This window comes from Saccopteryx bilineata, chromosome 2, assembly GCF_036850765.1.
Source record: "Saccopteryx bilineata isolate mSacBil1 chromosome 2, mSacBil1_pri_phased_curated, whole genome shotgun sequence".
Taxonomy (NCBI): Eukaryota; Metazoa; Chordata; class Mammalia; order Chiroptera; family Emballonuridae; genus Saccopteryx; species Saccopteryx bilineata.
This window is the reverse complement of record NC_089491.1, coordinates 53,748,364-53,761,672: the sequence shown is the minus strand read 5'-3', so window position 1 is coordinate 53,761,672 and position 13,309 is coordinate 53,748,364. Positions and strand designations below refer to the sequence as shown.

At 38.7% G+C, this 13,309-nt stretch overlaps 1 protein-coding gene across 1 annotated transcript in view; it reads left to right on the top strand.

Annotated features, from left to right (window-relative positions):
* The first annotated feature begins 1,211 nt into the window (after nucleotides 1-1,211).
* RORB (RAR related orphan receptor B) overlaps nucleotides 1,212-13,309 on the top strand; it is a 196,840-nt gene continuing 184,742 nt past the window's right edge. The window contains exon 1 of the mRNA XM_066257082.1: nucleotides 1,212-1,911. Within this exon, the coding sequence (XP_066113179.1) occupies nucleotides 1,905-1,911 (7 nt within the window). The 5' untranslated portion in view covers nucleotides 1,212-1,904. The remainder of the gene's footprint in view (nucleotides 1,912-13,309) is intronic.

Sequence of the window (13,309 nt, the reverse complement as noted above, 5' to 3'; positions counted from 1 at the left end):
TAAATACCAGTAAAAAAAATCAAATTATTTGTGTACCTAAATGATAAGGCCTGCTCTGACAAAAGGTACAATACATTAATGAGTAGAAGCCTGAGTCTATGAGGCAAATATTTTTACCTGTCTTTTAGGGCAACCAATTAACCAAGGTATTAACAAGGTTTCCTACTGTGTAAAGTAGATGTGATCATCAGTATATGTTTATTTTGTCCAGTGAAAGGGGAAAACTTGCAAAGCAACAGTTTTGATCTACACATATTTTTATAAAAATACAAAAAAATGGTCATAGGTAACAACTTTCACTTAAAAATACAAATAGCTTTACCTATGTTTAATTGCCAATCTCTTCTAAATTGGTAAATGCTTTCTCTGAGCAACTAGAATTAACCCTGCATCTTGATCAAATAAACATTACTACCCAATCATACCCTCTGGTCTCAGCCCTTTTGCCTTATCACTAAAGTAGCCACACTGCCATTTAGAGCTATTATCGGTGAGTTATGCAGCCCAACGCCAGGAGATTCTCCAAATGCTAATAAAAATCTATTTCTTTGACAAAAGGAAGCATTAAACATTTTTAAACAATCTTAAAAACAGAAGAGATCTCAGTGTTCTGTTTTTGGTTGTTTTTTTTTTGTTTGTTTGTTTGTTTGTTTTGTTTTGTTTAGGTTTGGAAGCAGGAAGCATTTTAAAAATGGTTTTAAAGGAAGCGGACGGGTACTTGCTCGGGACTGCTTTTTGATTGAACTCAAAGTGACGGAAGTTGATTTATTCTGCCACTAAAATTGAAGCGTCCTGCCCAGGGAAAGCCCCGCCAGACTTAAGGAATTCACCGAAAAAGGACTTTGAAGAGCGCTACCATTAATCCAAAACTCACTATCCGGGGCCCACAGACTTTGTCAATGAGGAACACAACTTGGGACGCCGAGAGCCCCGCGCCTCTCGCCTCTGAAAGATTGGTCAGTGTCCTTTCCCTCCTCCTGGAATAGTGAGTATCACCTGCACATCTGCTCAACTGTCTCGGTCCTTCTCGTCCTTTGCATATAGTTAGGACCGTCTCGAATCCCCACTTCCAGCCCCGGCCGCCTTCAGCTCCGGAGCCCTTAGCCCCCGCCCCTCGCCTCCAGTCGGGTCCCCTCCCCCGTGGTCCTGGCCCTTCCACGCGCTGCCGGGCGCTGATTGGCGGCGGCGCTGACAGGAGGAGGGGCCTGGGAGTCCCGGCCAAACCCGCCCAGTGTATAAGCCCCTTCTCGGCTCTCTCTTTCCATCTCTCTCCTCTCTCTTTCTCTCCCGCTCCCATCCTCCCTGTAACTGAACAGTGAAAATTCACATTGTGGATCCGCTAACAGGCACAGATGTCATGTGAAAACGCACATGCTCTGCCATCCACATGCCTTTCTTTTCTGCTTTCTCTTTTATTTTTTTCGTTGCTCCTTCTCCTTCTTCTTTGTAACTAACAAAACCACCACCAACTCCTCCTCCTACTGCTGCCCTTCCTCCTCCTCCTCAGTCCAAGTGATCACAAAAGAAATCTTCTGAGCCGGAGGCGGTGGCATATTTAAAAAGCAAGCACATTGGAAAGAAAGAAAAAGAAAAGCAAAACAAAACCCAGGCACCAGACAGCCAACACATTTTTTTTTCCACGCTTCCTGAAAACAAACAAACAAACAACCCAACAACCATCAAAACAGTCACCACCACCATCATCAAAACTGTTAACATAGCAGCGGCGACGGCGGCAAACGTCACCCTCCGGCCACGGCGTCCGCCTAAAGGGATGGTTTTCTCAGCGGAGCAGTTCATCGCCGACCACCTTCTTCACTTGGGCTGAACGGGATTTGGGGGCTCTCCGGGGTTCGGACTGGGAGCAGCTTCATGACTACGCGGAGCGGGAGAGCGGCCCCACCATGCGAGGTAAGCGAGCCCGCGGCACCGGGTTTCCACGGGCACTGAGGTTCCGCGGGTCCGGCCAACTCCAGCCCGATGGGAAGCTGGGGGAGGGGAGCGCACCAGCCCAAGGGGAAAAGGTTGCCGGGGCGCCGTTGCCGACTTCGCGTTCTCAGGTGGGCTACAAACGGCCTGGGCGTGGAAAGTTGTAGGGAGGTGTTGATGCCTCTTGGGAATTCAGGAGGGAGGCGGGAGGGCGCTTTTTGGAGAGAGCAAAGACGTAGTTGCTTCTTCCCAGTCCTTGAGTTGCGTTGAACCTTTCTGCTTGTAACTCTGGGGTGCCGAAGCGGACGCGGGATGGAGGGAGAGCCGGGAAAGATGCCTCTCGGCAGGAGCAGCTGGAAGCGCCCCGCGCGCGCCGTGGTCGCCAGCAAGGGTTGGATGCACTGGGCGCACCCGCGGGCAGTGGGGCGGGAGCGCGCCGGCTCGCACTCTCCAGGTTACAAGGCCCACCAGTTTACCGGGCTGGTGACGCGTGCCCTTCGTGGGAGTGGTAGGCAAAGGGACGGTGTCGCCAGGCAGGACGCGAATTCCGGGATCGTCCCCTGCGTGCGTCTGTCGCTCGGACGGTGCGCCCAGGCCAGGTCCGCGTGCCCGAGCCCGCGCAGACTTGGGACGAGCGCCACCAGGACAAAGTTGTGCAGAGAAAGTTCCAGAGGATAGGAGAGCCCGCGCTTCCCGCTATAGGGAACGTTCTTTTGTCAAAAGGCCACCTGCAGGAGGCGGTGCTGCGTGAGCATTGGGACCGAGACCCCCCGCGGCTCCCGCGGCTGCAGGATCCCTGGGCGAGCTGGCGGCCGTTGAGCCGCGCGAGGGTGACAGAGACCAGACACCTGCTCCTGCTGCACTTTGGGCTGCTGGGGCGGCTGGGCTGACCGGCTTTAGGGAGTCGCTTTGTTCGTCTCTTCCCCTCCAGTACCGGGACCTTCAGGTTTTTTACGTAGGCTTTCCCACTTTCCTCTTAGTCACAACTTCACTCTTCGAGAGCAGGCCGGGTGCCCACAAGCTATGCGGATCTGTGCAAGCTTTTGGGCACCCACCTCCATTACCCAGATTTCCTTTCTGGTCAGTCTGCGGCTCTTTTGAGAAGGGAAGGCAATCGCCTCTTCCCTTAGCACGTCCCTTCTGGTCCTGGCAGCAGAAAGTTGGAAAGAGCCAGCTCGGGACCTTCCTACATCCTTGACCCCACGACAGGTAGTTCGGCAGGAATATCTTTGGGAGAGTTAGGCTGCAAACATTGATCGCTTCACGCTCGGCTGTGTTCGCCTGCCACCCACTGCCCCAACACCTCTCTAGGAGAGCGCTGAGGGTGCAACCTGCCTGCTCCCTCTCCCCCTGCTCCGCACGCTCTGAGCCTCGATCCTGGACGCGTAAGGCAGAGACTTGGGTAGCCAGCGAGACTCTGGGATGTGGCAAGAAAGGAAAAGAAGAGGAGGAACGGAGAGACTGTGCAGGGAGGTAGCTGAAGATAAGAAACAGGGACGTCCGGTGGGATGGTCATGACTGACCCCTGCACTGGGAGGGGTTGGTCCATGAGTGCGAGCTGGTTCCAGTTTAATGTTCCAGTTGGGGACTTGGTCACATTTATTTTAGAAAACAAGTCTTTGTTTATTTTGGGGTTTTTTCTAATTTTTGTTCTTTTTCTGTCCCACCTCACCTACACACCCTCTCCTTCAGGTTTCCTCTACTTGCGCCTGGAGCTGCTAGTTTACCCCTCCATTACTTCTCCCCTTCCCACACTCTTCCCAGGGCTTAGTTCTTATGTTTGGAAGGTTTGAAATCACTAGCCACCTCAGCTCCGCCTGGGCCTTAGGACTCGGAGTATGTAAAAGCCACACTCCCTTTAAACAGTTGGAAGCAGAGGAGTGCCAGGGAGGAGTGGATGCAGCTGGATCGCGCTGCTCCTGAAGGAGCGGTTTGCCAGAGACGGTCTGGGTCCTACAGGGCCCTCGCTTTGGGGACTGGAGCAGCTTGAAAGGTTGAAAGTGCAGTGTTCCCCCCCTGCTCACCGTGAGAAGTCAGTCCAAGCCCACACCCACGTTCTAGAGGGTGCCACCCTGGCCTGGCTACTCAGGAGCGCTTACAAGTTGTCATTTCAGGCAGCTCTCAGGCGGCCTGGTGGGACGCTCTGGAGAAAAAGCAAGCTTCAAAGGTGGTGGGGCTCCTTCTCTCACGCTTCTGATCTTTCCTTCCTTGACCCCTTACTGTCTTTCCTCTGCCATTGCTATGTGTTTCCTACAGACCTTGCCTTTTTATAAGGATGTGTTGAGAAAAGAGCCAGACTACTCAGACGTCTTATGGGAATCAGGGTTTGAACTTGAGTGTGAACTTGAGAAGTGAGAGCGGAAACAAATCAGCTTTCTCTTGTGCTTGGGCTGCTAAGCAGCCTGAACTGGGAGAAGGACGGTTTTTGAGTTCAGCTTTCTAGTGTGCACACTGCATTTCTCTAATACAACACACACACACACACACACACACACACACACACACACACACGCTCCACCTCCCCAGGGAGTCCCCATCCCCAGTCAGTACCTCGGCCTGGCGCAGTTTGCAGTTGGCAACTATTCTGAGTCAGGCAGGGAGTCGCAAACTTGGTCCAGGATTGAGTGGTCGCCCTCGGGACCAATCCAGCAAATGCCCTCCCTCCCCATCTCCACCTGCCACCGCCAGGTCTAGGATATTTAAGAGACTTTATTCCGAGAGAAACTCTGGAGTAAGAAAGGGGTTAAAAGGGCTCTGATCTTTGAGGTCATTGTCCTACTCCACAGCAGAACTGAGTCCGGGCTGAGCGCAGTGGCTTACGCTGAACTGGCCTGGGGCAGAGGACATTGTATTTGGTGGCGCACAAAGCATTTCACCCTTTGTCTGCTAGAGGGTACCACATCAGTTTCATAGACGCTTCTTCGTAGATTGCATTATTGAAGAGAATAATTTAAGAAGGCTAAGGAAGGACTTGTAATTGGGTCCATCCATTGCTGAGAAATGAGTGAGGCAAAGTGTGGGTTTCAAGACTCCTTCCTAAGAGTCCTGTCAGCTGTTCATGCCACAGGGGCACCGAAATGGTCGGACTTTTCAGCCCTGCCTCCGCAGAAAACTCAGCTTCCAAAAAACAGGGGCACAGATGTCGTGGCAATCAATAGGTGATTGTGGCTCCGCGGGTTAGAAATCTGGTTTTCTGCTTGCTGTAAACAAGGATAGGCTTGGGTTTCTAAAGCCCAGTTTTCATTTATGATTTTCAGGTAGTTAATTTTTATTAATTGCTAACTTTAGGGGATGGGAGAGTGATTGCTTTCAGAGGTATGGCGACCCTTACGAAATCTGGAGCCGGGAATGTCCTGCTGGCCGGGCCTTCAGATTCCCTGAACAAATTTTCTATCTTAATTTCCTCCACAAATTCCAATGAAATATTTCTAACAAACATTTCGCCTTCCACAATTAAAAAACATTGTTGGAAGAAGATCTCTGTCGGTAGTCCATTACTGATAGTTCATTAAGTAATTATCAGTAAGCTAGCTGTCTTTGTTCCAAGAAAAGTAAACATTCAGTTTAAAGAAAGATCCTAAAGCTGTATTTCAAGTATTGTTGAAAAAATATATAGCCCCCCAATTTTTTTTCTTAAGTGGTTACATCTTGGCCTGCTCTCCTCACCTTCTTGGGTGAATTTGTAACCAATAGGTATTGTGACACAGAGGTGCTTGACAATCTGAGCTCTGGAATACATAATCACCAAGCCTTTTGACTATTCTGTGTTTTCAGAAAATCAGGAATTGGGAAACCAAGATAGAAATATAATGAAAGATATTTCGAACAGCAGGCCTCATAAACATGAAGAATAAAGATTAAAACTCTTTTGTTAGCATTTATTTAAAACTTAGATGTGGATTTTCTGTCATCAACAAGATAGGTTTTGCTCATTAGGAAACCCTTAGTTTCTTTCATCAGTATTAAAGTGATTTATGTGATGAAGTTTTACTTTAACATAAATGACACATTTACTTTATATTCTTAGTCAAATAATGAATATTAACATTTATTTTGGTACCAATTTGTTAAATACTAAGTCGTTAACAGACTTAAAAGCAATCATCCAGGTGTGTATTTGCATATATTGTATTTTAAGCTTAAGTGTTTCAGAGTCATTAAACCTAATTTTACAGCACTAAAGATCTTATAGCACCCAAACAATATGAAGTTTCAAAGTCTGTCTTCATGAGCATAACATTCAAACTGTGTAATAGTAGCTACTTTTTCTCTAAAACTAGCATACGCAGAATGGTCACCAGGATTTTTAAATGATTCAATACAGAAAGTTTTTCTAGATAAAAATACAAGTAAAACTTTTTTCAGCTATTGTTTTGCATTTTATAAACTTGTATCCACCTTTTAGGAAAGTCATGTGCTAATAGTCCTAAAAATAAAAGTGTGACTCACAACACATTGACTAGATTATTTTCATTGTAATAATGAAATACTTCTAACTTAAAGGACATTTCATGGCATTCAACTAATACAGAGTTAGAAATTATTACAGTAAAGTATTAAGTTTAAAAATCCTATACGTGTGGGTCTGCTGTTCTGCAAATTTGTAAATAAAGTGAGGTTTAAAATTGTGAGTAATAACATCAGTGCCACTATACATTGGTGAAATCCAAGCCTTGAAGATAATTATATGAGGAAATAGGAGAATTAATGCTAAAGTAAAGACCATCAAATTCTGAAAAGATTGAAAAAAATAAAAGGTTATGAGCAGGTATGTTATTAGTGCTAAAGTTATTAGTGATTTAGGTGACTTAAAAATATTTTTATTAATCTGCTAGTATAAAGAGAATTTTGAAGAATAAATTATTTCCATATTTATCTTATAAAAACAAAAAAATAAAGGCTAAATTTTATTTTCATTAATTTAATGTGAATGACCTTAACAAATATTGTTATGATAAAATATACAGAAAAGTAAGTATTAGGAATGGGTATTGTGCTTAATAATTAATCTGGCTTTTTAAATTCTACACGTAGTTTTACAATATATTTTATTCATTCTTATCTAAAGATTAGAAATTAAGTAAATGAATGAAATGTCTTTTTGTAATGTGATAACCTTTGATAAAATGAACACTTTGTTCATAAATTATTATTGTAATTTTGTAATCATCTTCCAATTACAGCTTCTTACAAATATTTGTCTTACTTTAAATAGAATTTCTGACTTAACAGAATCTCCAGCAGATAATAGCAGTCTTTGGAGGCGTCTGTTGATACACACTGATACATAATATGTATATGTATGTGCCTATAACCACCCACTCAGTCAAGAAGAATGAATATTTGAGAGAGGAAATCATTCTTATCTTGCTTTCACAATCCAGACTTTCAAATTCAAACATATTTAGAGAAACACAAGCAACTTTCCAGAGCATTCAAAAAGAAGAAATGAATGCATGTAGTACTTGAGTCACATAAAAAAGAAACCGTTAATAGCACCTATTTATAAATAATCTACACAAAACTCCATTATACTACCTAATGGTAATTAGAGGAAAAAGTAATCAAAGAATTCGGGTCTGCCAAATAAATAAAATATTCCCTCCCAAATGAAGCAACAAATTCATAGATAACAAGGTTTATGACATGAATTTGAAGGATGTCTCCTTTGTAGTACAAGACAAAGGGAGCATAGAGGAATAAATATTGATTGAACTAATCATCTGATGAATAGAAATGAGATTTACCAGTGCACCAATATAATAGGCTATGTTAACTAGTTCTTTTATAGCGCATATGCTGCCCTTTCAACCCCTGACCCCATCCATTCACTTCTTAATGAGGGAAACCACAGGTGTTATAACGGCATTTATAGTGAATCAAGCTAAATATAATAACCATGTGGTTAACTAATGGCATTGGAGGAGGAGGGGTGGATTCTCATGAAAGGAAATATTGTGATCATAATGTCACAAAATTATTACGCATTGCAATCCACTTAGAATTGTAGCCTACTCTGTTCATCTTTTAAAATACAGCTATGAGGCCATTAATAAATTTCAAGTCCTAGATTTGTTAGTCTCCATAATAACAATTTTGTTAGTGCTTATATGAGGAGTTAAAATGCTATTCAACATATGTTTTATCTACATTGTTTAATTCAAAAGTAAGCATCAAAATTGCATAGTAAGCATCAAAAACATTTAAAAATAACACAGAAGGTATAATATTTTATACTTAATATAACATGTACTATTCTTGGTTAATGGTTATTTATATTAACTGGAAGTAAAATATAACTTTGTAATAATTGCGTGATAAATTTTGTTTTAAAATTAAATTGGGTAACTCTTGAATTAAGCAAGTTTTTACAAAGGCCAAACGAATGTGTCTTCTTTTGCCAAAATATGAGACTAAACACTTACTTGTTCAAAGCTTGCTCAGATAAAAGAGCAAAGGCTTTGACTTACATGTGTTCACTTCTGTTTAGTGAATACTTTATTAACTGGCTAAGTATGCTGACTTTGCAAATTACTAGACACGGTATTCATTGATGACATTTTTTATGTGATTAGTTATCATATCATGTGGTCCTGAGTTATATTTTTCTAATTCACAAAATCATATACATAAACAAAGAAAAAAATTAATCTTGTTGTTTACTGAGTTATGTTTTTTGTTAGTAGCCTATTAACTATTTTGTACTTATGTAAACCCAATATCCAGGCATCGTGGCACATATGAAAGATTTGGGATGTTTATAGGAAAATGTTAGATAGATTTTAGTACATAGCAAAGCTTTTTTCCCATGCATATTGCAATAAGTCCATTTTAAATCATATTTAAATTTTTTTAAACATTCTCCTTTTTATATGAATTTTATTAGGATGTTATCATGTGACAATGACAGATATACACTATTTTAATTTCAAATTAGAAGTGCAAAGGGTATTCTCTGATATGGGCACAAAATTATCTTTAAAAAAAGAAACATCAAAAGCTTTTTATAAAGGCCTTGACATTTTTAAGCACTACTTGGCATGAAATAAATGAGTGTTAGTGCTAGAAAAAGAATTTGTAAAATATTGCTATGTTTTAGTTTTCTGGATGGTTTATAAGAATATTTTTTCAAATACGAACTTTCTCCTTATTTGGAACCACATTTAATTCTCCCCTATTATGAAAACTTTGTCAAATTCATCAATCAACTTATTTCTAGGAGCCCAAATTAAAATATAGTCTTGAATATAAGAATAAGGTAATCTTCACAAATGTTTTCATTTTCAGTTTTAATTTAGAAAGAGACAAACTCAAAGATTCATCCTTTACAGTTATATATTTATACAAGTAGTAATGTGTGTGTGTCACATTTATTTATTCCTGATGATTTATTTATATACTCAAAGCCAGGCATAGAACTGGGCCCTGAAGATGCTCAAGAAAAAGGGTAGTTAACTGGTGAGGCTAAGATAGTCATGATCAAAGCAAAAGCAGAGCAAAATAGTGGGATGCTGTTAGAATGTCAGAACAGCTCTCACAGAGAGTGACATCTGAGATGGGCCTTTAAGGGTAAGTAGAAGTTCATCTTTTGGTTAATTTGCTCATCATAAATGAGGTTGCTTAAATGATCAGTTGTTGTATTCCTCAGTTGAAATTTATAGTTGGCACTTCGTAAAAGTTTGTGTACTGACATAGAATCATGCCAAAAAGAGCATATTCGGACTTAAAGAATGTAGTAGTATTGTTCTCAAATAAAACTTATACTAGTAAAGTGATTTTAAAGCCATACTTTTAAAACACCTCTAAGGTAATTCTTAAATTACAGAAAGAAAATGTACTGAAGGAGACAAATATTGGTGTGAGGAAGAGAGTAATTTGGAAAAAAAAAATTTTTTTAAATATAACCAGCAGAAAAAAATGGGAAAACACTTTATAATATTCTATATGTTTGTTTTTTATTATTAAAGAAATTCTTAGTTTTGTAAAATAAGGAAGCGCTGATACGTATTGAGTTTCATGTTCTTTAACCTTTAATGTATTACTTGAAAATAGCAATATCTGCTCAAGAGAGTATTTTAGATTACTAGATATCAGGGAGAATAAAATCCGTTAAGTAAAAGGGTATGCCAGCAGTGTCTGAGGGCCACATTAATATTCTTCAAACTCTTACATTCCAATAACTTGGATATAAGATTGAATTATAAAAATTAAACTATAACATAAACCTATAATGGTTTAACAGACATTTGAGCTATTCTCTCTCTTAAGCATATTTAAAGAAGGAAAATCCTGGACTCCTACACAGTAACAAAAATGTGAGTGTGAGCGGTACTATTGGCCGTGTTCATCCCAGCTTTATCTATCGGTACATCACTGATCAGGCTGGAGGAAAAAAAAACACAAAATTCACAATTAGTCTCTTCATTTTGAAGTGATAATTTGGCATTCTACTTTTGTACATTAGTTCTTGTGAGCTTAGTTAATTTGAATCCTCCTACTAATGTCTAATTCACTCTGAAACACTGGCCAGATCAAGTTTCTGACCCTACGAAGCTGAAAAACAGATCTTGGGCTGGGCAGAATTCACAAAAGTAAATGCCACCATCTCAGACATTCAGGCAGCCAAATTGTCACGCTTGGTCATAATCCTCAGCAAAACTTCATCTTCAGATTTCTACATAGTGAGCATGAACCTGAGCCATGTACTTTTAGTCTTAAGAAGGAGATACATTTTAAAAAGATGGTTATTAATTAAAATTTATTGTAACACATCCTGATAATAAAATGGCTTTGGTACTTAATCTGTTTATTTCTTGAAATTATAGAGTTTATGAAATGGCTGAATGATCTCATTTCTTGGGGCTTTTCTAAACAGGTGAAAGGTTGGAAGAGAGGGTACTAACTTCTAGAAGCTTTGATTGAACCATTATTTGATAAGGCAACTGGTTTTCTGGATATGCCTTTCCTTACCTCTTACTGTAATTCCTCTGCTGCTCATAAGTTATATGACAATGAATACATGTACCACTTATGTTATGCCTGGGCCAGAGTGCTTTTCTGAGTAGTAAATGTAGAATGAACCTTTGGAGAACAGTGGTTTTATTTAAAGTGCTGTACATAATATGTCTAGATTTCTACTTTAGTTGTTAATGAAAATATGCCTACTACTTAGTAAACATAAAACCATTATTTTAACCTTTCCAATTAAAAAGTCTTTTTAAAAATAGTTTTGTTAAATAGAATAAGAATGTGGTGTTACCTTCAATTAATTCTGAGAATATACAATTCAGAAAGTATTACTATTCTTATTTGCCTAAATAGTGGAATAGGAATAATTAAAACTAATTACTTTAAAAATATTTAATTACATTTAAAATCTGTTTAATTTCATCTATCCAAGGCCTGGTTCTCAAAAGTGCTTCAGATGGGTTCTGTATGATTGACATGAAAACCGATATTCTGAGTTTCTCAAGTAAAAATTTCATGTTATAGCTGAGACAAAATGAATACTCAAGCCATATTTTACCATCTATCAGCTGCTGGTTTCTAGATTCCATAACCAAACAATAACACACAAGATTAAAGAACTTGTACATGTTGACTTTCTAAAGTATACTTGGCTGTGATTATCATTGTCGAGTTAAATAATAAAATTACTATATAGAACATTTTCTATTAACTTGTACATAGGTTGTGCCTGGTACATAGTAGATGGATTACACACCTTTCTATAAAAAAGAGAGAGAGAAGAAACCTTCTTCCAAATGTCTACAATTTTTGAATATGAGTAAATGCTACACAGTCTGGTTAAATATAAATTTGTTCAGAAAAACACGTCTCATCATTTAGGTGCAGTGTTTCATGGCAATAATTTGTTTTTGTTTTACAGAAATAAAATATTTCAGATAAACTTATTAAGAAATTTTAAGATCCTAACCTATATATCAGTTTGCTCTCAAACAGGCCAATATTCTGGCTTTTTTGTTTTGTTTTGTTTTAATTCTGACTACCTGATAAAAGGTTTAATTCTAAACACTTTTACTTTTGAATATATTTTTTCATTTTTGTGATTAAAAAAAATTAAAGTAAAAATAATGGGGCTTTTGGAATATACTTCCAAGCAAAGCTCAGAAATATCTAATAAGGTAGTGTTAATATCATCCAGTTGTGTTTTTGTTTCCTTTTATTTACTAATGTAACTAAAGGTCATTGTGGACTGCCACTCATTTTAAAATAAATGGAAGTTTATTTTATTGATTTTAGAAAGTGTTCTTTGGTAATGAAATAAATTAATTCTGACTTTCTTTCCACCAAAATGTCATTAATGATTTTGGAAGGGTTATCTAACATGGTTGACGTGAGCATTGATTTAGAGTCAAAAATAGACATTATAATTTTTCAATGACCAAAAAAGTATTTAAAAATTTTTGGCAAATTTGCAGGTGATACCCCCATAATGAATAAAATTTAGATGTGATTCAATAAATCTTGATTATTGAGAACTTACAATGGTGATTCCTTCTAAGAAAACAGTGTCACACACACAAAAGTGGCTTCTTATAAAATTCCTACGGCATTGTTTAGATAATTTTTGTTTTAGTTGAATTTCTGAAGTGTCCAGTGTTTTTATTTCTCTTTTCTTAAATGAGAGAAATAAATGACTTGCCCAGAATTATTTGTTAAAAGAAGTGGCTTCTGACTTTGAGTCCAGTTCTATTTTCATTACTCTATGCTTTCTCTCTTAGGCAGTACTGTATTTTGTCACCTTGCATGAACAGCAGACATCACTAATCAATCACAACATTAATACTTGTTAAGTCCAGATGCTGCCTCCATTATCATTTGACCAGTATTGGAACTTGGATAAAACTTTTTACCAAAACTCTCATGAGTGTTTTGAGCATATAAAGAATAAATAATATTGTAAAGCTATTTATTCAGTAACATGATCCCCTTGAGCAAACCATAGTTCTCCATAGTTTTCATTCCTAAAACAATAATGATATTTACCAATCTCATTTAAAAAATTAAAATAAATATAACATAAAAATCTATAGATCCTAAATAAAAACTGTCCAGTAAAAATAATAATAAAGTCAAGTATATACAGTAATACTTTTGTTACCATAATTATCCTATCAAAGATTCTAAAATATAATTTCATAAACTCAAATATATCTTCTTTTACAGATATTTCAAGTCCAGTAAAATTGAGTAATTATATCCAAATCAATCTGCATCTACTTTAAGGAAGGAAACAATTTTGTGAGAAATAGCTGTGAAGACTGTTGATGTCTCCATAGGACATTTCTCTTTATTCAGTAACTAACATCCACTTGCTAATAGTTTATAATGTTTATCCACTCATTTGTCTCTCAGC